General features: G+C 37.9%; 1 protein-coding gene across 3 annotated transcripts in view; it reads right to left on the bottom strand.

The window, feature by feature from the left end:
- EDNRA (endothelin receptor type A) overlaps positions 1-23,224 on the bottom strand; it is a 51,077-nt gene that overhangs the window by 7,974 nt on the left and 19,879 nt on the right. For all 3 annotated transcript variants that reach the window (XM_014543860.1, XM_014543861.1, XM_005871401.2), the window contains 3 exons: positions 14,064-14,191; positions 4,693-4,891; positions 1,066-1,218 (listed from right to left, as the gene is read on the bottom strand). In XM_014543860.1, coding sequence (XP_014399346.1) covers positions 1,066-1,218; positions 4,693-4,891; positions 14,064-14,191 — 480 coding nt within the window. The remainder of the gene's footprint in view (positions 1-1,065; positions 1,219-4,692; positions 4,892-14,063; positions 14,192-23,224) is intronic.

Genomic DNA, 23,224 nt, shown 5'->3' with positions numbered 1-23,224 from the left:
AAGGGAGAGGGAGGGATAGAGAGAAACATCGATGAGAGAGAAACATCGATCAGCTGCCTCCTGCACACTCCCCACTGGGGATGTGCCCGCAACCAAGGTACATGCCCTTGACCGGAATCGAACCCGGGACCCTTGAGTCTGTAGGCCAATGCTCTATCCAATGAGCCAAACCGATCAGGGCAATTATATATTTTTAAGAGGAACTAGAAGCTTAGAGAGATTAAGCAATTTCCCCAATGCCACAGAGCCAGCAAGTTTAAGACCCAAGTTTCCCCCTCTAAAGCTCTGTTCTACTTGTTTCCCTGGAGGGACTAATAGCAGCCTCCTATTGACATATTTAAATTCATTCTAGAATTTTGGTTGCTCCAAAACTTGACCTCTTCAAATATATAGGATCACATTTCTTGTCAAGAGTCTCATCTTTGATGTTGTTGATGTTGCTCTAATGAGGTTCATCTCCTTTCTCACTCCTCAAATGGGTGGTTTCCATGTCATGTTATAACTGACCCCTATCTTCCCACCTGAAATACCCGCTGGCCTTTTCTTTCCCATCGATCCCATTTATCTTCCATGAACAATTCAATCCCCTTCATCCACGAACAGTTTTTCCATGACTTAGTCTCATATCTTCCCTGGATTTCTATAGCATAGGCTACTTTTGCCACACCTTGTGATTCTATTTTCCAGTTGTTTCCAGGTTTGTATTTTATTTCCACAACAATACTGCAAAGCCTGCTAGGGGAGACAGTCATATGCTCCTTTTTGTCTTGGCAGAGTTCCAAGCCAAATTCAATGGATACACACACAAACACACATGGTCAATATACTCTTGGCAAAACCAGTAAATAGTTCCTCCATTTGGGCCTAGGATCCAGTTAGGTTCCCTATTTCACAAAAGAAAAACCTAATATTATAACTATAAAGAAAATAAGACATACAAGCAAACAAGACAGTATTTTTATTTTCAGGAAAGCAGGCTAAATCTTGAAATACAGTATTTGTAAGCCTTTTGTTGTCAAGGACAAAATAGTCTTGGCCAGATTTTCATAATCTTATTACATTTACCTGCTTAAGATGTTCACTGAGGGCAATTCTCAAGCTTCCATTCCTTCTGTTTAACATCTCACAAGTCATGAGGGTGTAGAAAATTGCGGTGCACACCAAGGGCATGCAGAAGTAGAAGCCAAACAGCCACCAGTCCTTCACATCTTGGTAGAACTGTAAATGAAGAAAAGGGAGAGAGAAGGAGGGAACTTTATAAGGTAAATTAACTGTGTAGTGCCTCTGGGTCCTTAAAAATCTTCATGTTTGCAGATACATTTTTATATTCATGCTCTTTGGTTGTGGCAATGAGCTTGGGGTGGTGCTCAAAACCCAATTAAATTGGCAACTCTAGAAATTATCCTGTCTTTATAAAATAGCACATGAATAAACTGCATTAAAAGAAAGATATATTTTATAAGACACCTTAATTGTACAATGGAAGAGCCCTAATCAATAAAAAGAATTCCCTTCCAAAGCTCACAAAACGATTCTGAGACATACAGAATATATATTTATCTTTATTAGTGAGCCTCAAAATTTTGCTAATGTCTGGTTTACTTTTGGCTATTACGGTCAAAGTGTACTTAATGTGAATATCTTGTTTGGAAACAGGGAAGGTTATGAATGGCTTATCTGTGTAGCTTTGGTTACCAGGAGTTAACCCTTTGCCTGGTATGCCTGCTATGTGACCTTTTAGCTAGCCAGTTTGAGCCATAAATAATCACGCCCCTTCTCACTCTTTTTAATACTTACCACCTGGAAACTATCAAGACAGAGTACCTTATCTGAAGGCATATTTAGCATGATCTCCCTATGGGCAGGAGTTGTAAATACTAGGATTATTCACTTTTATGTCTTTTTAAAGAAGAAAATTTAATACCCTATAAAAATGGAAATTGGAAAATTATATCTACATTCTTCTTCCCACTAAATTAATTATCAACTTGGGAAGAAATGCTTTTCTTTTCCTTATTCTGTTTCCTTAGATTGTTTATTTACTATGGATAATGCAGTTATAATATCTCAGTTCCCACAGTAAAAACTAATCATGTTGCTCTGTGAAAAACTAGACAGTTTCTGAATATAGAAGAGGCACAGTGGGATACATTTATAGCATGTTTATTAAGATAATCTATAAATGGTTCCTGAGGAAAAAAAGTTCTGGGCAGAGGTTCCTAACTATTTTTATGCCATAGACCTTCTTGGAAGTCTGGGGAAGACTGTAATCCTTTCTGGGAATAATATCTTTACATGCATAAATAAAATATGTACGATTATAACGGAAACTAGTTACACAGAAACAGTATCAAAACATTAAAAATAAAATTTTGATATAGTAATATAGGTTTTTATTAACAAATTAAATAACATATCCAATGGTGGTTCTAATAACTATCAGAATGTTGAAGCAATGATGACTGTAAATGATATTGCAAGATTATACAAATGTTATATGGTATGAAAATGTATTATTTCTATTAGTGACAAAAATGTGGTACTGTTAAATACTATTGTAGTTTGTTGCCTATATTCATAATAGAAAGAAGTGATAAATTTTAGTTATTAGTTAGTGAAAATAAACATGTAATTTCTTTCTCATTCAAGTGAACAGACCTCTGGATTTTAACTTCAGGTTAAGTCAAACTCCCATTTTATGCAGATCTTTCCCTATCCACATCACACTGTAGAAAGATTTCTGTAGGGAGCTTACAAAACAAACAAACAAACAAACAAACAGAAAAAATCAGGACTCTCGTTTCCTTTGAGTACAATACAAACACTCCTTTAAGTACCCTCTTCAATTTGTATCCCCTTCTTCCAGGTGCATTGCTGGCTGGTGTGAATGCTCAAATGCAGTTACAGAGGGCCTGAAAGATGACCCCCTGAGGGGCCTGGACAGAGTCCCCTTGCCCCCTCCATGGCAGAGGCCTATAGAGAAAGGGGTCACAAATTCCTTTTGAACTTATGTCATCAGCAAGGGCATGGAGGGGCCTCCCTCCAGCCTGTTAGAGCAAAGTGTAGGAGGAAAGTGTGAAACAAAGAATAAGAATAAAATTTGAGAGAAAAATACAAACAAAAAACAAGAGGAGAAAGAGACTCTCAAATTTAAAAAAATTATCATTTCATACTCATACCCTTTACTACAACCCTCTAGGCTTTTCCTGCCTGAAGGAAAAACATTGCTTGACCATTTTATAAAGGAGACTCAGTCATTACAAAGTATCCCTTTTCTTTTTGTCAAGTTCTAGTGATTAGTAAGTTCCTATGTTGAGCCTTTTCTCCCGAACATTTTATTCAGAAATATTTAGGTTGCCTATTTACACTGCCCAAATTCTGATAACCTCCTACTGACTACTTTGTTTTCCACTATGAAGGTTTGACGTAATAAAAAAGTCAGTAGATAAACAGACCTTAATTTTAAGGTTGCCAGTTTGGCAGCTTTCATGAATAGTTTTAATTTTAAAACAAGAATGTCCAAGCAGGATAACTGGTCAACTGTAAAACCACTAATTTTGTGAATTTTCCAAGTTAGGAAAACATATCTTGAGATGTCTGAAAGTGATTAAATGTGGAATCTGAGCTGCATGAAATTTACATCAAAGCACTAAATTATGCTGATTTAAGTGAAATAGTTATCCTTTTGGTTTTCCTCCTCAGTCCACCTTTGACTAGTTTTGCAAAGGTAATATGCATTGTAAGTATGTTTCCTGATACACTCATGTGATTAAGCTTTTCAGAGAAACATTAATGTGACCAGATGTACTAAACAACAACTGAATTTGTTAAACGGAACACTTTTTAAAAAATTCTGCAAATTTATATTATTTGTACATGCAAATATAACTTTCTTCCTACTTTGAGTTAAATCTACCTTTAAAAAATGTGTGAGCAACATATATTTCCCTGAGTAACCAAAAATAAGTATCAGCATGTCTGTCAGATGGAAGTTGTGCTGTATTCCTTATTATAAAACACTAGAGGCCCAATGCACGATATTCGTGCACAGGTAGGGTCCCTAAACCTGGCCAGCAATCAAGGCCGATCTGTGGGGCAATTGGGGGGCCCCCCTGCTGGCACCCACCTTGGCCGGCCTGGTGCTGCCTACTCCCCAGCCCCGCCCCCTGCTGCTGCCAGTCGCCTCTCTCTGCAGGGCAACTGGCAGGGCGATCGGTGGGGGGGGGGGGGGGGGCAGCCAGCTCACACCCGCCTTTGCTGTCCTGGGGCCTTTGGGCTGGGGCAGATCCTGCATTGAGTGTCTGCTCCTTGGTGGTCAGTGTGCGTCATAGTGACCAATCGTTCCACAGTTTGGTCAATTTACATATTAGGCTTTCATTATATAGGAAGTAGCACTTTATACATATAATCTCTCTTTCCTAATAAATGCATTTCAGAATTCTGGGTTTTTTTGGTAGAGAACAAAAATTGTATCTACAGTTGTGCTATAAAATTAAAAACAAAATAATTGTTCTATTCAAGAAACTAAGCCCTAGTTTAACATCTACTTTTTATGCAACTGAAGAATATTTGACTGAACTAATAGAGTAAACCACACTGGGCACTGCAGAGGTATCAACAAGTCATGGTGATGGTAAGTAAAAGTGAAGACCTCCTCCTCTCCCCAGTTAATTCCCTTTAAATTATTTGTACCTTCATGAACGCTGATGTGGCATTGAGCATACAGGTATTATACTGTTCACCCTTGTATTCAAAGGGCACCATGATGAAGCCAATTGCTTCAGGGATGGCCAGGATAAAAGAAAGGATCCAGATGGAGACAATCTCAATGGCAGTGACCAAGGGAATCCCAATTCCCTGAACACGACTCCAGGAAGCAACAGCTCTGTACCTGAAAATAAAAATGGGGCAATGGAACCAAGGTGTTAGGAAATTTTGAATAATTTCAATCAAAAAAATTATAAATGCTGGCAGGTTCCCTCCCTTGGCCAGTGACCAACCATTGGCTTTTTAGGAACTTACTTTGGCATTCTTGTGTGAAAAACAAGTGGGGCTGTTAAAAGTCCGACCCATTTGGAAATCGATTGCCTGGCAGGTCTGAGTCTGAGCTCTTCATTTGGCATCTAGCATAACCTTGTGAGAATATAGGATGTGGCAGCATCAGATAGGAGTGTCTATGGTTTTTTTTTAATTCCTCATCCAAGGATATGTTTTTATTGATTTTAGAGAGAGAGGAAGGGAGAGGGAGAGGGAGAGAGAGTGAAACATTAATGTGCAAGGGAAACATCGGTTACTTCCCATTTGCACCATCTGACCAGGGATCAAACCGGCAACTTGAATATGTGCATTTACTGGACATCCAGCCCTCAACCTTTTGGTGCATGGGACAACACTCCAACCAACTGAGCCACACCAGCCAGGGCAGTGTGTCGATGTTTCTTAAGTGGGGAGGGGTAGAGGGGGGAAATTGGATGATAGAAGAGGTAGTGAAAGCTGCTGGTACTTGTAATGGTAATATCTTACTTCTCTTTATATATTACAGAATAACATTTGAAATCTTATCTACGAAGTGGAGCTAGATATCATTAAGTGAATAGTGACCATAGATAGTCCATCATTTTTTCTTCTACCCTCAAAATATGATTACAGTGGACCTCTACTGGGTGGCAGTTTTAGTAAATAGAGAGTATTTCTGGTAAATGTCAAAGAATGACTATATCACTTTTATTATGGTCCTGAGCTAGAATATATAAAAATGACTTAAAGATACATTGATTTCTAATCTTTAGTATTTATAGTCTAATAGAAAAGAACAGTTTTTATAGAAGCATAGAATATAAATGTAACTGAACAATTATGTCAATTAAAAAACAAATTGGCATTAATAAATTGTGTTTACCTTTTTTTTTACTTTAATATTTTTGTGATAATAATCACATTTAAATGTTAAGTTTAAAGAAAGATTGGTTTCAGAAACTCTATGGTCTTTGATCTGATGTGATGGTCTGATGCTAACTACTTTCAGACTTAGTACTAAGAAATGACCTGTGATGTAGTATGGTATTTTTGTGGCTTCATTCTTGAAATTTTTGTTGCTGTTGTAATGGAAAAGAAACACTCTCCTTTTTATAGCTTCATGAGATAGAGCCAGAAGGCTATAAAACAGATCAAGGCATTGGAGACAGGTACACATGGGTTCGCAGGATATGCAACTTAATGTGGAAGATTAGTCAGGGAAGCCAGGCAACTTACAAGCTACCCATATCTACCAAGATGAGTCCCATCACTTAAATTCAGTGTTCTATCTCAGTATATCTTTAAGGTACATCTGTGAAAACACAGCTTCTTGGAATTATGCTATCTTGTTCTTCACGGTAGATTAGAGTCTATAGTTTTGGTATGCACAATGATGCCACATGGGATATATACAGCACAATTTTCTGGAGAAATGTTTTGCAAAAGATTTTTAGGGTAAATAGTTTAGGGTGCAGTACAATCTCTAAAAAAGTCCAGATGAGTTCAGAATGGAATAAAATACAGCTATGCAAAGAGACCAAGAAAATCCTTTTACGATATGGCCAAGATTGCATTTTTAAATTTATGGTTATTTTCAGTAGGATAAAGATTGCTATTTATTTTGCTACTCATTTCTGTTTACTTTTCTTTGTTGCCCTATTAGACTGGTAGCCTGAAGTTCAGTAAAAAAGGAATGGAGACTGAATGTCTATATCCTGAGGCTCTCAATGAGTTATACTAGTATCTATTTCTTCTCTCCTCCTCTCAGATCAGTTATCAGGAAAGGTGACTTAAATAAAATACTTTAAAATACTCTCTTAAGGGAGTAAGAAAACCAGATGTCTTAGGCAGGATTAGAGATAGAAAGTGGTTTAAATGTAGTCAACATGTACTTATAATGAATATATTCAAAGACTAGCTTCATTTTATAATGTGACATGAGTTCCCAGAATATGACATGTCTATAATCCAATGTAAATTAAATATTTAAAAACAAATAGAAGTAATTTTTAGTGTCTATCTTAGTAAATTATTCATAATCAGTCTGCTCCTTCATTAACACACATGACTGAGAACTAGAATATTTTCCATTTGTCATCATAGTTATCTTGATAAAATCTCTATGAAATGAGAAAACAACCATAAGAGCAATTAGAAACAATTGTGATGATGGAGGTGGGGAAAGTTGTGGAAAATAAGAAATGCTTGGATCCAAGATAGCAGCAGGGTAGGTGGATGTTACACTCACCCCCTCCCAGGACCAGACTGGAATTACAACTAAAATGTAGAGCAATCAACCTGAATAACCAATTGAAGGCTAGCTTAAGAGAAGTCTTACAACCAAGGATTTACAGAAGAAGGGTGGAACTGGGGAAAGGGCTAGCCCCACTCCACCACATGGCAGCTAAGGTTTTGGAGGGGTATCTCAGCTGAAAAGGTTCCTCCTGGGAAGTGTGCGGTCTCAACCCCAAGCCAGGCTTCCCAGACCAGAGCATCAGAGCTAGGAAGACATGGCTGTGAAAATCAGTGGGGATTCTATTTGTCAGGGGGCCAGGAGAGTCTGCTAGACACAGGCACCCTCTTAAAGGGCCAATGCACAAAAATCTCATTCAGAGCCACTCACCTTGGGCTCCAGCAGAGGGAAGGCAGATTGGACTAATCACGTGAAAAGAGACTGGGCTTTATGGCTCTGTGAGAGAGCTGAAGGGACAACTGCCAGGATCTCTGTGCTGAGTCCCTCTCCCACACCCCAGACGCCTCCCTACTTGGGTGGAGCACTCCCCTCCATATACGTTAGCCTGGGGGAATGCAATTGCCTCACACTCTGGACTCCCTGTTGCACCATCCTGGGAGCTTGTGCCCTGAGGAGTCAGCTGCCTGGGCTGGGTTGTAGAGGTCTTGGCAGACTAAGGGATGTCAGTAACTGAGTTGAATGGCTCTGGGGTGGGGGCTACTCCCCCACCTTCCCTCAAGCCTGACCTGCACCTCTCTTTCATGGGAGATCCACTAGCCCCATCTTCTCAACTCTTGAAGGCCCCCCACACACCCAGTGGGCAGCTTCAGAGAACACCAGAGCAGGATCCAGGCGGCTTCACAAGCAGCATATCCAAAGGGAGATCTTAGCAGGTATCAGACCCTGCTGAGGTGAATTCTGCTTTTTTGTGGTCAGTATCTGCAGAGCAGCTTGTACATCATGGTAGGGATCGACCCTCCCATTCAACCAGCCTGAGGGTCCACCCCACGCATGAATGGGGTCAATAGCAATCAAGACTCAATTACAACAGGAGGGCCCACATAACTCACACAAGGATCATTCCTGGAGCACCCAGTTTAGGTGAGCAAGGAGACTGTGCCAATGGGTCCCACAATACAATATATAGTTGATGTATTATAGAATTGTATATCTGAAACCTATATAATTTTAGGCCACCCCAATAAATTCAATAAAAATAAATTTTAAAAACTGGATGTTCCCAAAGTGATTTCTTTTGGAATATAATAACACAGCACATATCTACTCAAATAGGTTCTTCTTACTATGTGTGATTATAAATAGCCTTCAATCTAGTCATCAAAGAAAATCTGCAAGTGTAGATCCTACCTCCAATAACTGATATTTGAGAAAAAAATCCCTCCTCTTTGAAATGCTTTCTATTCTTCGCTTCCCCCACATTCTCCTGGTTTTTCTCCTGCTTCACAGGCTACTCTTTACTTCCTTAGCTGGATCCTGCATATTCCTCTTAGTGATCCCTCCAGTCTCATGGCTTTAATATCGTTTAAACTTTTTATATGCTGATAAATAATTCTCAAATTTATAACTCCAGCCTAGAACCTCAGCTCTAACTCTAGACTTGAGATATCTACTCAGGTATTTAGTAGGCAAATACTAAACCTAACCTAATTCCAGTCTTCTTCCTTGTCCCCAAGCCTGCCTTCTTTTCAGTCTTTACCATCTCAGGCCAAAACTCTGAAGTCAGCCTTCACTCCTCTTTTTCTCTTCCACCAAACAGCCAAGTATTTAGCCAACCTTGCAAACTCTTCCTTCACAATATTTCCAATGCAATCACTTCTCACCACCTCTCCTGTTACCATCTTGCCTGGATTATAGCAATAGCTTCCTAACTGGTTTCCCTGCATCCACTTTGCCCTACTGCAATCTACCCTGAACACAGAAACCAGGTTAAAACATCAGTCAATCATGTCACTCCTGTTCTCAAATGCCCCAATGGTTTCCCACCCCAATGGGAATACCTCCCAGTAACCTCAGAGCTGCTTTTTAACTTCCCTTAGGTCTTTACTCAATTGTGCCTTTTTACAGAGGCCTTCCCCGAACATCCTATTAAAATTGCCAGCATCCCCTCAAACTTACCTGTACTGCTAACCCTAATATATTTTCGCCATAACACTTACTACCATGAGACCAGTCAAATATTTTACTTATCTATTTTTTTATTGTCTGTGCCCACCCTTCTCTTTAGAATAGAAACTCCATAGGGTAGACATTTTGTGTGTTGGTAACAATACTTAGAACAATAGATGCTGAATAAATATTTATTAAATTAAATGTCTTTGTTTCCTTACCATGCATTTGTCTTTATTGGCTAAAGTCGATAGAACACTATATTGTGAACACTTTCTTATTTTTCAAGCCAGCCCTGAATAAAACAACAGATAAAGAGCTAATATGTTTAGAATTTTAGAATCAAATAATTAAAAAGCCAGGAGGGACCTTTGGGCTGATCTTCCTCCCCTTTATGTTCCAGTTAGGAGCCTGAGGACTGGCGTGTTACCATGTCCTCTGCCTGGTCTCCAGTGAATTTTGTACCCTGTCATGTGATATGCCAAAATAAAAGTATAAATTACATGTTTTCTTTATGTAAAGTTGTTGGTTACTATATACAGGGTGGGGCAAAAGTAGGTGTACAGTTGTTTGTGCAGAAAATAATAAAATCATTAATAAATAATGATACAAGAATACACTGTGTTTCACAGTACTTACAACTATACACTTATACTTTTGCCCTACCCTGTATTTTTAAAAAATATATATTTTATTGATTTTTTACAGAGAGGAAGGGAGAGGGACAGAGAGTTAGAAACATCAATGGGAGAGAAACATCGATCAGCTGCTTCCTGCACACCTCCCACTGGGGATGTGCCCGCAACCAAGGCACATGCCCTTGACCGGAATCGAATCTGGGACCCTTCAGTCCTCAGGCCAACGCCTTATCCACTGAGCCAAACCGGTTAGGGCACACCCTGTATTTTTTAAAATAGATTTTTATCAAGGCCAGAGATGTTTGATGCATGTTTTGAATCTTTACAGTATGGTCTAGTATGATCATTAAATTTTTAAAAGTTTATTATTGAATGTGCTTTTAAACAGTATAAAAAGCAAATTCAAAAGATAGTACTTCAACAAAATCTTTTATTTCTTCTTCTTATTTGTCCATTTCTATTCTAATAAGCATAGTTTGAATATAAAAATCAGTTATAATTTTATTTTAGCTTTATTTACATTAGATTATAAAAAACTCTCATGTTTCTACAGAGGCATATCATTTATTAATTTAATGGTTACCCTGTATAATAAGATACTGATGCAGTTTACTTAAACCTTTCTCTAATGTTCATATTTCTAGCCTTTGAAGGTTGTGAATAACACACCTACAAATATTTTTTTTCTCTTTTTGAATGATTTTCCAGGATTAATTATCTTGAGTGGGTAGGGTTATTGAATTAAAGAAATAGAAAGGTAACTGAAGTATGTTAAAAAACCTTCCTACCAAGTGCCTATCAAAATTTGCCTACATTAGAATTTATTATTTTTCTTTCAATTTCCCACTTTCATGAGGTAAAGTGGCACTTCTGTCTTAACCTCTGCACATTTTTGATTAACAGCAAACCTGACTGTATTTTTAATGTTTGTTTATGATTTATGTCTCATGTGATAGACAACCCAATTGCCATAGAGAGGTTTGGAGGCAAAATACTAGGTGTGAGAATTTTAAAGAGAAACACAGTGTGGTGGATTAAAAGATAGCTGCCCATAGACACAGACAGCAGCGTGGTGATGGCCAGAGGGAAGGGGGTAGGTGGGGGCTGGGTGGAGGTGGGCAAAGGGGAGGAAAATGCGGACATCTGTCATAGTATCAACAGTAAAATGAACTAAAAAATGATTTTAGAAAACATAAAAACTAAATTATAGCAGCAAATACTGTGACACTTTTTCAGCTGAGTCCTTCAACTTGGATGCAGCTGAAACAATGCTTTGCCACTTTTAGGTCTGGTCTCTAAGCAGAGCAACAGGTTCCCCTTGGAGCCCTGAGCCTGCTGGGCAGAATGTGTCGAGGGGCCCTAGACTACATGGAGAGGGAGATGGGCTCTGCTGAGCTCAGACTTTCAGCTTTTCTTGCCAACAGGCCAGACATGTGAGTCTTGCACCAAGGAGATGCTCAGCTGCCAGCTGAAATCCACCAAGAGACCCCAGTCAAAGTGACAAGGATCAGAAGACTTGTCTGTGGTACGATAATAATAAAATGGTGGATCTTTTAAACCACCGTCTTGGGGTAGTTGGTTATTAAAGAAAAATGAGCTAGCAAAATTAACCAGTTGCCTGATTTTGACATTAGAATTAAGATAAAGAATGAATAACTATTAGGGAACAGAACCCCAAATGAGATCCCAAGTTGCCCTACAGCCAGCGTTGGACTTTCTTCAGTCCCCACGTTTTCTCTTCTGGCTCAGCCATTTCTTCCACGCCTTCACTATTGCCATCCAGCAAAGGAAAACCATAGCACCAGGAGAGTAAGGAGAACTAAGTTCATGTCTAAATACAAAGGAAGGTTTTCAGAAAATCCCCTTCATGCTTCTTAAATTAGGATGAACCTTTGATAATATCACAGAGCCCACTGAGCAGTTATTTGAAATTATGGGATGAAGAACTGACATAAACTTTTGAGTTTGAGACCTATCAAAGTTGCCTTATTAATCAATCTTTGCAACTTTTCCAGGTGTCTAATTATACATCATTCTGGAGTAGTTGTTAAAGGAGTTTTATCTTTTTACAGCCTCCTTCTCCAGGCAACTTTTAACTAGAAGTTGAATCTGTACCCAAACCCTTTTACTGGTCTAACCTCCATCATCTTCCACTTTAAATACGACTGCTAACTACAAAGAACAGCACTGAATTCTCCTCCCCAAACTCAAAGTTGCCACCTGCCTTGGGCGGGTAGCTCAGTTGGTTTGAGATTTGTCCCAATACAGGAAGGAAGGTTTAGAGTTGAATACTCTGTCAGAATCAGCCAATGAATACATAAATAAGTGGAATAACAAATTCCACTTATTTATGAGAGAGGTCTCTCTCTTTCTCTCTCAAAATCAATAAATTTTTCTTAAAGTAGGTTTAAAAAATCCATCACTTATGGAATGTAAGAATATCTATTTTAATTATTGGTAATGGTTGATTATTCATATTTTGCTGGGAAAATTTATTCATTTTAGAAATATACTTATAGGAGTATACTTTTAGAAGTATACTACCTTAGCATTTAAAAAATTATTTCACTGATAAAGCTGAATTAGGGATCAAAATAGGTTTCTAAATTTCCTCATTCTTTTTCTGAAATTCCCACTTTATCTTTTTCTTAAGTGACTATGGATGTAAAATACAAATAAATAAGAGTTATATTTGAGGAGGAATTAGTCAAAAGGTTACATCTCTTGTTTACCTTATTCAGATTAAAAGCTAACAAAACTTTTCTTTGATCCCACAGCATCCTGTATTAATTGAGCAATCAATGAAATAATAAAGAAACTGTATAGAACTTGGATGTACAGTTACTCTCATTATCCCCCCCCAAAACAACTCTGAAATGAGAGCTAACTGATATTTTTAAAAAAAAATATTAAAAAAAACCATGAAAAGTCTTTCTGAGCCATAATTGACTCAGCTCATACACTAATGGCATGGATTCCCAAGTTTCAAATTGTTTTGTAAAAGGTTCCAACTTCCTTTTTTTCCTCTTTAGTTTAGTAAAAGAAATAAAAAGAAAGATTTTCATATTTTTAGTAGAATGCAATGCAACCAAATCAAGACAAAGTAAAGGTACCTTATCTTCAGGAACTAACTGTGAATGATTCATTCTCGCGTGAAACATTTTGAAACAGAAATGTCAAAATAGATTCCCTACATGCAGGTCCCCAAGCTTAGAGTCAATACCACATAAAATGTAAAAATAATAAAAAAGGACCAATGAAACAAAGAATGATGAGTTTATTACCAAGGAAAAAATTCCTGGATTCAAGTAGATTTTTGTGGGAGTGGAATTTTAAAATGGCTTATCTTCTTGACCTAAAACTGAGACCAAGTCTTAGTAAAATATAGGGTGTCTGCCAAAAATGTTTACACACTTTGAATAATTATTATTAATAATAATTATTAATTCCAATGGGTTAAATCTGAAAAGAAAGAAACATTAATTGAGTTATCAACTGTTAAGTGTGTATACATTTTTGGGGGACATCCTGTAGATGCTTGAAATTATTTTTTCTGTCTTAAAAAACACACACACAAATATTAAGAACATTGATACAGAACTGATAATTTGTAATTGAATGTTCAGTTAATTTTTTTCCACGCATGGTGGGGATGGTATGGGTGAGGCAAACCAATACCAGAAATAGGAATCTATGCCCTATTACTAAATTAGAAGGCAAACCTTCAGTAGGATTTTGTTTTCTAGAAGGGCTGTTCAATCTCTACTCCTTTTAATATGTTTTTTAATTAGAATTTTTGTTGCCATTAGACTGCCAAATGAATATAATTGACAAAATGCTCTAGATGCAAATTGCCTAAGCCAAAGATGACTAATAATCAGTAAATGTGAAAAGCAATTCTAAACGGTAGAGTAAGACTGTTAATATTTTAATTCACTTGAAATAACAACTATCCAGGCACCAACTCTCAATGCTTCTTGACTTCCCTTCTTATGATAAAAATGCTTTTCTAAATCCAACAAAAGAGTAAAGGGAAAGAACCACATTACCTGTCAACACTGAGAGCACAGAGATTGAGGACGGTGATCCCCACTGAAGACTTCTGCAAAAAGGGGAACAGCTTGCATAGAAATATGCCAAAGTCATTGTGATCAAAAGGCCAGCGCCCAGCCAACAGCTGAAAAAAAGGAGACAAAGTAGTAAGAAATGGCAGAGCTGGCATGGAATACATGGACACATACTTCTAATTATCTTCCAAATTTCTACATTTTATTATTCATTATGCTTTCCAGTTAGCATGGTAATAACAGAGTGTTCTTCTTCTCCTTTTTTCATGTTTTAAAGACTCAGCAATCTGGAAAAGTTTGGAAAATGATAAATATAATAACAGAAGAGATAAATCTTTGATCTTACATATAATAGTCGTAACAACTACTTTTAAAGAGTAGCAAAAGTGTGGGGCTTGGATGATAGCTTAACAGAGAAGCAAGGCAGTCATCTCTTATCAGTTCTTCCTAAACCATAAGTAAAGCAAATCATTTTCAGCTAGTGGAATTGGGAGATAATATTGTCTCCTGACAAGCAGTCAAAGTTTTGAATGCGAGGTTATGAAGAATACTGGGAAAATGAAGTGGTTTAAGATGTACTGACTTTGTCAGCTGGTTAACACCCAAAGCCATTTGGAACTTATCTTTCCCTCTGTGCTTAAGGAGCTGACTGCTTCAGTACGTGTGTCATAAGCGGCCTTTCTTTATTAAAACTCAAACTTGCCTTTATCATACAGAGAAAAGTGTGGGTCCTGTGATCTGTTTGTAGCATTTGTGGAAAATCTATTTTTTCATGTTGACAATTTAAAGTCTTTGTTGGTATGAAAGGATGGACCCCTCTAGTGGCTGTGGTAAGTAGCAAGAACATGAAGTCCCTGGAGTTGCTGATATTCTTTTAATTGGGGTATTGCACAAGGAGAAGAATAGTTCAGCTACCTAAGAGGGGGAAGTCTTTGCTGAATATATGATGCATTTTCAAGAGTAAAAATGGTATGAATTTCTTTTCCAAATTTTGCTTAGTGACTCAGAATTTAAACTTTCTTCACTCAGTGGGAAACACTATCCTACTAACTAGATACATTTGTCTTTTTTTCTTTGCAAAGTACCTATCGCCATAGTAACTCTAAGTTAAGTTTCGAATTTCTGTTCTACCATTTCTAAAACATTATGTGAGGTTTAATTTCATGGTCAATGTGGTCATTAATGGGAGTCCATTGAAAGAGGGTGGGAAACCAGTATCCCATAGATACAAAATCAGAACCTATGCATTTTGAGAATTTAGTAACAAAAGCTCTCTAAAATTCTATTTTTTTATGGCTAAGATCCTATATTGACTTAATTTTAGAAGTTATCTTTAGTCTTTTAATATATTTCCCTTTCTTCTGAATAGTTTTCTAAAAGGACCTTTGTCTTTATTCCAGTCCTGCCTCTAGTCTCTTCTTCCTCTTACTCTAAGTAGTCTTCGTTGGAGTCTTCTCAGAATTTCTAAATAAACTTTTGTCCAAGGATAACTGATAGGCTCTTCACAAAAACACTTCCCTAAACTCTGACATTTTTCATGAAGCTAACAATTATACCATTGCTGATTGCTGGTTATTAATGCTTGATGCATGCAAAGGCAAAACACCATTTCTGGGATGAATCACCCCTATAAAGGAAAAAAACACCTGAAAGCTTCTTTTTATAGAGTTTGGTATTTTATCCCAGAAATGTAATTCTCCATTAAAGACTACAGAGATATAATTTAAATGTGTAGGGGTTGTCATAGGATATGCTTTGGAATAGTTGAACTGTTATGTTATTATTGGTTCATTCCCAGAGGCAGAGGATCCTGAAATCCACTTGGATGGATTTCCCAATAAAAACATCCAATAATGAGAGAAAAAAGGATGTTTCTTGCTTATCCAGGGAGACTCTGAAATCTTGTGAAGGTCTAAGTGACATGTGCTAAGAAAAATGATGCAGAAAAATCCACAACTGAGCATGTATTGTTTTGGGCCAATCTCAGTTGAATTTTTTCCTTTTTCGTGCTTGCTTAAAATTTTAACTAGGGTTAGGTGTAAAGGAAGGACTGAGGGAAAGATATGGTTTTGGTGAGCCCCAAAATATTATAGAATTGTATTTCTTTGACACAGATAGGTGTTTGTTATTTTTGTTGTTATTTTTCTTTTCTCCAGGAGTGAGCATTGATTCTTTTGGGGAAATATGGACAAAGGGAAATGAAAAAACTCATTGAAGGAAAAGGTTAGATACAATCACAGTGTAGACTTCCCCAACCTAAATCTGCCCCATTCTGAAAGATGTATGGATAGTAACTGTTCCAATGCAGTCAGGGGAAATTAAGCCCCTGCCTGGAGGCAACTTCTTCCCTTTCTGGTTAAATGTGGCTTCTTCAAAGAGGCTCTCCTTAACTACCCAATCTCAAATCACGTAGGACCTGCTTGTTATTCTGATTCATGGAACCAACGTTGGAGTAATTTTACATTTAAAGTCTCCTTTCTGCTCACTCTGTTTTAGCAATAGAACATATACAAAAGGAAGAGGCATCAAAGAGGCATGGAGTGCAGCTCACCCATTTTTCTCTTATTAGAAGAGGCATTTTGGAACTTCTGAAAGACTACAGGGAGCGTGTACTTTCTTTTATATACCAGTATGTACAATTGAAAATAAAAAATTTTAAATGGTAAAAATAAGCTGTATAAAAGTATAACGAAAAGCATGTTTCCCTTCCAATCAAGGCCCCTAAACTTCCTGCCCAAAGGCAGCTACTGTTAACTGTGTTTTCTTCTGGAAATCTTCCTAAGTACATACAGGAATATGCCTTTCATAAAAACAAGTGGAACTGTATGAAAAACAATACCTATTGACAGTCTTTTATGATCCTTTTTCCTAAAGTACTTTCCTGGGAGGCCTAATCGAAAGGTTTTAATTTTTAAAAGCACAATGATGAAACAATTTAGGCTAGGATAGAAAAAGATAAGCAACTGCTTAGGATAAATTAGATTATGGGAAAAGAATTAGTTGGTTTTATAAAATGTGAACAAGCTACTACCAATTGGTTCACAGAGTTAATCTGGCACCTTGGAGCAGTCAATTCTTATTTTTACTATAAAAGGGCCTATAATTTCCAAGCATATAGCATAGTTCTTAGTATTACCAATTTTGCCCTGAAAACACATTCATCTTGTAATTTATTTTCTATTTAAAACTTATTTCTCAGTCTCTCAAAGTAGCATTTCCACTCTTATTGTTGAAAAAAACAATCACCTACCAACTGTTGCTTGAGAAAGTGGGAAAATACTGTTCTACTTCAGACCCAGGTTGAAGAGGGCAGGTCACAAACTATTTTCTTGGAGACCTATCACTTTGGGCTGGGATGGGACTGCTCAGCCTATAAGAGGTGCAGAGCAGGCACTTGGAGATGATGCACATCCTAAGGTCTAAAATGCACACCGTGCCCTCCCCTTCTCGGGATCACAGAGGAACACCACAGAGCACTCACTGAGGCAGCAAAGGGCCGCCTGCGGAGAACAGATTTACCGAAGGACACTTGCCTTGGTTCTTCCATAGGGGATTTTCCTACAGTTGAAATATAAAGTCCCTGATCATCATCTGAAAACTAAAATACTACTAAATGGCACAAATTAATGTAGAAATGGGTGATTTGGATTGTGTCAAAATCAACATCATAAAATTGACAGGCTGAATTTTTTAAGCCTGTCAAAACAGATTTACAGAAGGACTTATATCACATGAAACACTGATAAGCATCCTGTTTTTAGAAGGACTAGGTCTGAAAGCAGGATGTCCACTATTATATTTAGCACAAAGCAATATCTACTTGGTTGGGAATTTTTAGATAAGAGCGAAGTACCTGTTTATGTCAGTTTTCTGGAACACACCCAACAGCCAGAAAGTCAGCAAAAATGTAAGGAGCCAATGGTTGATGTGAAATTTACACCCTAAAGCCTGTATACTTGACTCCTGGGCAAAGTGCCAGAGTCTTCACTGCACGTTGATTTATTCTAACTTTACACCCAGTGCTATAAAGTTTACCTTTTCTTGTTCTTTAGTCCATTGCACATCCAAAGCTGCTCATTAAAAGGAACCTTCCAGAGTGACAGTTCCTAGCCGTGGCTGTACATTAGCATGATTGAGGGAGCGTTTAAAAATCCCAGTGCTTGGGCCATGGCCCTAGATTAGTGCTTCTCATCTTTGGCCCCCAGGGGACATTTGGTAATGTCTGGAGACATTTATTACAACTGGTGGTGGGGGAGAGGGAGGCTACTAACATCTATTGGGTAGAGGTCAGTGATGCTGTTAAACATTTTGCAATGCACAGGACAGGTCCGCCAACAAATAATAATCCAGCCCAAAATGTCAGTAGTGATGTGGTTGAAAACCATATTGTAGATCAATTAAATCAGAATCTTTGGGGTTGGGACAAAAGCCTCAGTAGTTTTTAAAGTTCCCAGGTGACTCCAGTGTGTGGCCAAGGCTGAGAATCATTGCTTTAGCACAGTGGTTCTCAAGCTTTAGCCCAGGGGTTCTTAAGCTTTAGCAGCATGAGAATCATGGGGATCATCTAGAGGACTCATTAAACCAGATTGCTAGGCCCTAACCCCAGAGTTCTGAAGTGGAGCCTGAGAATTTGCATTTCTCTCTCTCTCACACACACACCAAAAAGAGGTACAGGTGACCTAACCCTAATGTTGCAGTCTAATGTCTCAGGCCTCACCAGTGTAACACTACAAAATAAGGCTGTTCTTTCCCAATTTCAACATAGATTGTGAACTCATAAGATTTAGGTGCAAGTACAAGATTTACCTGTTACTAATTGTGTGACCTTGGACAAGCCATTTTCCCACTGTAAGTCTCATTCCTGTATTTGTTATTGGGATAGTTCTCATATCTGCCACATGATTGATGAGCATTTGGGAAGCTCAAAATGCTCATGAAAGAATTCTGCAAACTGAATGTATACCACACAAATGTTAGATATTTTGAACTGCTATGATTTATAATCATAAACTGAAATGTACCATTTATGCATGACTTAATGATAAAAAGATAATATAAATGAATTTCCCCCTCTTTATCCATTCCAGATGGTAATATCCCTTGCCAATTAATGTTGTTACTTGGACATTATTTTTCAGATCGGCATAACATCCTAATAATGAGATAAATGAAACCAGTGGCACATTTTTCTTTGTGTTTATTTTCCCTCCACCCTGTCTGGTGAGGCTGAGGGATTCTCCTCCTCCCGACCGTCTCACTCCACCCATCCTAGACAGGAATGAGGGATTTATGAGTACAGTCTGTAATAGCTGAAAACCTGAAAGTAAATAAAAGGTTCTCTTCCCCTCAACATGAATTATTGTAGGGTCACTTGGAATTGGACATGATGGACCAGATGCCAATCTTAAAACAAGTGGGGTTTGAGGTTTTCTTTTTTGCTGGGGCCAGGGCTGGGATGTAGAAGTTGGTACATCATCAAAATAAAAACATCTTCCAACAGCACAGACTGAGATCATTATAAGCCTGTGACACCCAGCACAGGCGTTAATAATGAGAATATGCTCGATGGGTGTTGCAAATTTAAAATCAAATACAATAAAATAAATAAACCACCGGGTGTTACTGAGAATAGATTTTGATCTTCCATTATGCTTTAATTGCTTCAGGATTGAGGACTAGAGCATTCATAGAAATAAATAAAACCTGTGGCTGCTACCCTATCCACGCACTCTTTCCTGCGATAGACTCCTCTTGCCTCCTGACCAGCCCAAGCAGTTAGAGTGGATGACAAATGCAGAGCAGAACAGGAACTCCACAAGTGTTCCCAGCTCTGGCACGAGGTGCCCAGGGACCCGGGGATCCGTTTTCATCGATGCGAGTGGCCTGGCTTACTAGTTAAGTGTGGGCCATGAAGCTTGACTCTTTGGGTCAGACAGAAGGCTCTGCCATGTTCCTGACCCTGTGACCTTGGCATGTTGGTGAACCTCACTGCTTCTCAGCTTCCTCCTCTAGAAAATGAAACAGAGATGGTAGCTACCTCAGAGGATTACTGTGGGCAACAGAAGAGACAATCCATAGAAAGGGCTTAGGTGAAGTAAGTATCTGGAAATGTGAGCTATTTGCATGGCCCATGGTTATCAGTCTCTACTTTTTAAAATTATTTTTGATTTCAAAAAAGGAAGGGAGAGGAAGAGAGAGAGAGAAACATTAATAATGAGAGAGAATCATTGATCAGCTGCCCTCCCTCCCCCCACTGGGGATTGAGCCAGAACCCCGGCCTATGCCCTGACTAGGAATCAAACTGTGACCTCCTGCTTCATAGGTCAATGCTCAACCACTGAGCCATGCTGGCCGGGCTATCAGTCTTTACTTTTTGTCCTGTTTTCCAATGAGGTTATGAAGGAGGATCATCCAGGTCACCATGCAGGGTGATGACAGACCACAGAAGCATAAAAGCCCCCATTCTCAAGGAAATTGCTACCTAGAAGATAAGCACCAATGACAGTTCCTAAGGAAGCTGTATAACAGCATTCTGCAGGGGGCGGGGGGGCACAACAGAAGGAGAAGGTGGTGTGGGACATGACAAAGAGCCCAGGTTCTGGAGCCCGCTGCTTTGTGCCCTGGCATGACTTAGGCAAGTTAACTGTGCCTCAGTGAAAACTGGAGATAAATAGAGAACCCGAGTCATGATCTGGCCCATCACAGATCAGATCATAAAGGTTAGTTCCTGTAAGAGATGGTTCCTGTTACTCCGCACTTAGCTTGGAACACATGAAACTGTTGCTATTATTTGCTACCCATATTGTTCACTGTTGAATATTCAGTGTTTCAGTTTTGCTGAAGTCCTAACTTTTAGAATCTGAAACACATAGATGTTAATAATAACCAGGAGGAAGGGAGGAAAAAAAGAGGAAAAATACTTTTTTTTTTATTGCTTAAAGTATTACATATGTCTCCTTCCCCCGCCCCGCCTTGACAATCCTCCAGCCTCCCCTACCCCCCAGTGGAGGAAAAATACTTTTTAAAGCCAGAGTTCCAGAGTCATGAAGGTTTTATTCCTTAGAGGAAAGATGATTCACCCAAGATATGGGATTATTATCCCCAACAATCTCAGTCATCTGAAGGCTGGGAAGACAAGGAAATTTCTCATTTTGATCACCCTGCTATAAGGATGCTGTTCTGGATGCAAGGGCTTGAGACTTCTATTTATTTTACATTCATAAAACCAAAGGATCATTGGATGGAGAAGAATTAAACTTTGCTAAAGTAGAAAAACTAGAAATACTCAATATAAAAATTATACAGGTTAGTTCCAAATGTACATCTCAGTGCTTTAAAATTTCATTCGTAACAGAGAGAAGATTTATGTTGGAAAGAATGAATCTGGCTTTTCCTGAATGGAGAAAAGATTTCACACATATGTCATGAGTGGAGCCTTATGTTTTCTTGAAACAGTGCAAGCATAATTATGGAAAATAAGTGCTCTGACCTGGACACACAAGAAGGCCCGCCATCTAATGAAAAAGTTTTATTGTTTATTTTAATTAGCAGTCTCATGGTAGTACATGCTAGTACTCATCTGAAAGAACCATGCAGGCAAAACCAAAGTAGAATTAAACAAAACAAACTAGCAGCAATCCCTACATAGAGATTTAGGTAGTAGCCCCAAAAACTTACCAGGAAGGTGGTGATAAGTAGGAAAAAGGGAAAACAAATGGCATATTTGAAAGCAGGCAGCTTAATTAATGTAAACAATCTTAAGATCTGGAGTTAATTCTTCATTATAAAGTATGTCATGTGGTCATGATTATCCTATGTATAGATGGAAACAATGACAGAACAAAGATATGGTATGCAGCATGAAGAAAATGATACCATATGTGACTTTCTTGGGGGAAAAAAGAATGCAATTGATGCTGAAGCTGATGTGTTACAGTAAATAAGGTTGAGGTAATTTTGAATGTTTAATAACAGAAACTCATTCGAAAATAAACAATTCCCAATAGCTGAGGCATAAAGTGAAATGGGAAGACATACTCAAGATGTCTGAGTTACCAGTCATGTTATGATGCGTCACATAATAACGAGTGCATTTCAACAATGCATCCATTAACGTTTTAGAAGCCTTGGTTGTCTTCTAGAAAAATGCTATGTGTGGTCTAGAGAGTTATTAAAACTACAAAAGTTTTATTTAATGTGAAGGGGGAAGGATGGGACATACTGAAGGGAAAGTTAGAAATTGTGGCTTCCAGCTCTAACCCTATTGAAAATCTTTGGGCTTTGGTTCCCTCCTCTGCCAAATAAGAAATGTCAGGCTAGAACTAGATTATTTTTAAATTCTCTGCTAGCTCTTATATTGCCTGATTTTTTTCACATCAGAATTCCAGTATGTAACTGGTTTCTCTGAAACTGTTATTAACTCCATTTATCCCTAACCTAACCACAATCCTTCCCTTCATTTTTTATGGTTAATTTTACTTTTCCCATTTTTCTGTTATTCTTCTCATTATTAAGTGTTTTAGTCCCTTTTGCCTTTTCTTTTACCCCAAAGGATTAAGGATGTCCGAACCTGAGGAATCCCACAGACTGAAGCCTTAAGACTATTTATTTACTTTGAATGTATGAATAGTATTTTAGTACTCTCCAGGGAAAAAGCTAAAATATATAGTAAACTTGCTCTATGTGCCATAAGCATCATATTTTAAATATTATCTTAACGATATGTAAAATGCAGGAAAAAATAGTAGCTAAGTGGCTAGTTTACCTTCCAGTCAAGGGTCTATTATAAATAACAATGTAAAATTAAGGCTTTTAAAATAGTTTTGAAAATTAGTTTGATATTGCCTTATGTCTTATTTATGGTCATTTGGAAATGAGATAACATTAACTGTACTAGTAAAGAACAATAGATTTTAACCTAGTTTTCCTTCTAGTGTTGATATTTGATAATTGCTGCACCTCCGCTGTAAGAATTTTGTTTATTTTTAGTGCTAGTAGAACAAAAAGACGTACAAATTAGGGGTCTAATGTAATTAGCCTACAGTGAGCTGGTATTCAATTAGAAACTTGAATACTCAGAGAGACTTGTACCATTTCCTTGAGATTAGAGCCAATGTTTTATTTTATTTTCATTTCTTCTTAAG

The sequence above is a fragment of the Myotis brandtii genome, unplaced genomic scaffold, assembly GCF_000412655.1.
Source record: "Myotis brandtii unplaced genomic scaffold, ASM41265v1 scaffold34, whole genome shotgun sequence".
In the NCBI taxonomy this organism is placed as follows: Eukaryota; Metazoa; Chordata; class Mammalia; order Chiroptera; family Vespertilionidae; genus Myotis; species Myotis brandtii.
Note: the sequence above shows the minus strand (reverse complement) of the source record. Positions and strands in the feature narration are given on the sequence as shown.